General features: G+C 36.0%; 1 protein-coding gene across 1 annotated transcript in view; it reads left to right on the forward strand.

Moving 5' to 3' along the window:
• LOC114070793 (succinate--hydroxymethylglutarate CoA-transferase-like) overlaps window positions 1-1,188 on the forward strand; it is a gene marked incomplete at its 3' end in the record, with an annotated part of 81,085 nt that extends 79,897 nt beyond the window's left edge. The window contains exon 5 of the mRNA XM_027908380.1: window positions 1,086-1,188. Within this exon, the coding sequence (XP_027764181.1) occupies window positions 1,086-1,188 (103 nt within the window). The remainder of the gene's footprint in view (window positions 1-1,085) is intronic.
• Between the last annotated feature and the right edge of the window lie 1,924 nt (window positions 1,189-3,112).

Genomic DNA, 3,112 nt, shown 5'->3' on the forward strand with positions numbered 1-3,112 from the left:
TTTGGTTTGGTTTGGTTTTTCTGGTAATAGTAGTATGCAAAGAAAAGCTGAATCTTACTGATATTATTCCCAAATTACAGTTAGGGAACTCCAAATTGGTGAGCTACAGAATATGAGTAATTGAGTATCCCTTATAAAGGCATTTCTATTAATTTCATCCATCACCAGCAGGTCTTTAAATTACACCTAATTTCTTTTCAGTGCTGTGTATATCATGAAGTAGATCTTCAATTGCTAGTAAACTAGTAGACCTCTGTGTTACTTACCTTCATGACATTTAAGATACTATGCCAAAAAAGTTCACCTTTGATTCAGGATCCTAGATGACTGCAGACAAAATAATGTCTCTCAGTAACTGCTATTGCTTCAAGAGTGTATTTTCTTCATGAATGTAACTACACTAGGCCAATGAGGAAAGAAAAAGTATCTGGCAAAGTAGGGGAAATAGAGTGGTGCTACCAGTTATGGAAGGGAATGGTTAGAAAGAAATCACTGTTGACCAGCACAGGCACAGTGTATATCTGCTGAATTGGATGTCCCTAGGATAGGTTATACAATGACACAACAAGTAAATATGCAATCAGCGTTGTTATCTGACCAAAAAATGTGGTTGTTAAACCTGACGTATGTTTTTGGTGGTGCTTTACAGCAGCTTTTAATGAGCAGTACTGTATGTTAGACTCGTACTTGCACTATATCGTTTTGTTGTTAAATATGTTCATAACAGAAAACAAATGTGAAGCACATTACTGTAATTAAGGACTGGAGTAAAGCCATTGATCCTTATTTGAAGCTGCTGATAAATTTTACTTTACATCATTCCTGGGTTGCTTCAGATGATTAGGCAGAAATAGAAGTCAGATCATAGAAACAGAAGTCAGTTCAGCAATGTTCTTTCCCCTATGTCTTTGGATTTTGCATTTCTTATGGACATACATAGTACTTTTTTGTTGTGTTACTTGCTGACTGGGAAGAAATCAGTGGAGAAGAGTATGGAAGCAGCGAGAGAGGGAGGAGACATACTATACATTTTTTAGCATCTGAAAGCAGGGTGCTGAAACTACATGCTTCTTATTTTCTTTTAGGTTTTCAGAAAAAACAACAATGGAATGGTTGCAGCTCTTTGAAGGTAGTGGGGTTCCATATGGCCCGATCAACAACATGCAGCAAGTATTCTCGGATCCTCAGGTTGGTCCTCGTTAAGTCTTTTCTAGACATTATTACATGTGTTTTACAAATGCTGAGTAATCATCGCTTTTTCTGCCACTCAAACCTGATTTTGGCTGCTTTAAATGGGATTTGAATTATATGATAGATTGAGTTTAGGCCAATAATATGTCACAATAAGAAATAAATACAGATCCTTAAATGAGTTATATGCTTAGGAACACAGATTTTTTCATAATGAATTAAACTGTGGGTATTCCATGTGTCATACAGAGCCTGTCTTTCAAAACTGGCTGGTAAAACAAGGGAAGAAATTATAATATAGTATGTAATTGCATTTTATCAGATAAATGTGCAGAAAAATACCTTTCTTGCTGTCCACAAGTGACTAATTTTCTGTATGGAGTATGGATAATCAGGACCAATACTGTTTGGAAAAAAAAAAAAGGGCAACTTTTTGACTGGAAACAGAAAAATGAAGCACAAAAGTCATATGAAGAATGATCTTAACTTTTTCTTGGCCTGGTGGTTTCAATAGCTCAAAACTCTTCATCTATGCATCTCTTTTAAATTTTAAATCTTTCCCTGAATTACATCTATGCTTAGTTATAAATGGTATTTTCACTTTTGAATATCTGTAGAGTTGCATTATCTGCATGTTCTCTGGTCCATCCTCCTCTTCTAACCCCCTGGCTTAGGATGGGCTAAAGAGCCCAAAACAAATTATAGTGTCTTGAATACTGTAAGAGTATTTTGTGGCTAATCTATAGTGTTCTGTCTCCTCTAAGTTGAATTTTACTAATGAAAGGAGCAAGAAAAATGATTGATCATTTGTGGTTTTTCTTTCAATTTTGTACATGTCCTTGTCTGCCATCAGAAGTGTTTGTCAAGACTGTGATTGTAGTCTCTGGGAAATTAGAACAGGCAAAGCAATCCCTATCATAAAGGAATATGTTTATAATAAATATGTTTACTATAAATATTATCACACTCTTCGAGGCATAAAACAGTATTTGTTAGGCTACTGCAGGGAAAGAAGTTTTTTTTTTTTCTTAAATAAATACACTCTTTCTCCTTAAAATGATGTAGTATCATGCTGTAAAGTATGCACGGGCCAAATTTTTCACTTCATAACTTTCACAGGCATTAAGGTTGGGGTTTGAAGAACATACAGCAAGAGTATTTTACTCAGACTTGGCTGTATTTGGGGCAGCATTGGAAAAATAGTCTTTTTTTTTTTTGATGCTGTGAATTTAAAGAAATTGAGTCCACTCTGAAAGAGACTGCTTTTTACAGCGTTATGTGTCGTGGCATGGCTGTTACCTCCCAAACTGAAAAGAGGCTAGCTTGGTTGCCTTGCTCTTGTTACAATTCACCTAAATATTATTTTTACACATATATTATTATATTTATATATGTTATTTATATATACCTGTCAGGTTGTTATGCTTGGCAGTTAGACATTACTATCTAGGCAGCGTGCATCTGGGATAAAAACATATGCTTGTATAGAGCTTTACTCTTTCATAAGCTAGTCTGCAATTTTAGTTTCTGAAACCTTGAAAAACATGATGGTGCCCTGGACTGTCTAAGACTGGGGAGGAAGTTCAGTGACACCTGAGAGTCTGTAATCTAGGTATCTTCTGTACTATGTTGGATCTAAACGTTTTATTTACTTTATCGCCACCATCTTCCTCTTTGTCCTTTAAATTTTGATATCCATAATGCAAATACCACTTATAATGACAAGTGCAGTTTTGCACCATTAGTGACGAAGATGCACTGCGTGGGATGTCAACAACTGTGTGCTCAGCTGTCAGTAATGCTGTAAAGCGTGTGCTAGGCTGGTAACAAAGGCAGAAATCCTGGGGGGAGGCTGGAATGCTGCAAGGAATGACTAGAAAAAAAAAAGTGTAAGGAAATAGGGGGAAAGACAGTTAAAGGA

This window comes from Empidonax traillii, unplaced genomic scaffold (genome assembly GCF_003031625.1).
Source record: "Empidonax traillii isolate 1590-97213 ecotype Southwest subspecies unplaced genomic scaffold, ASM303162v1 scaffold1688:size105227, whole genome shotgun sequence".
In the NCBI taxonomy this organism is placed as follows: Eukaryota; Metazoa; Chordata; class Aves; order Passeriformes; family Tyrannidae; genus Empidonax; species Empidonax traillii.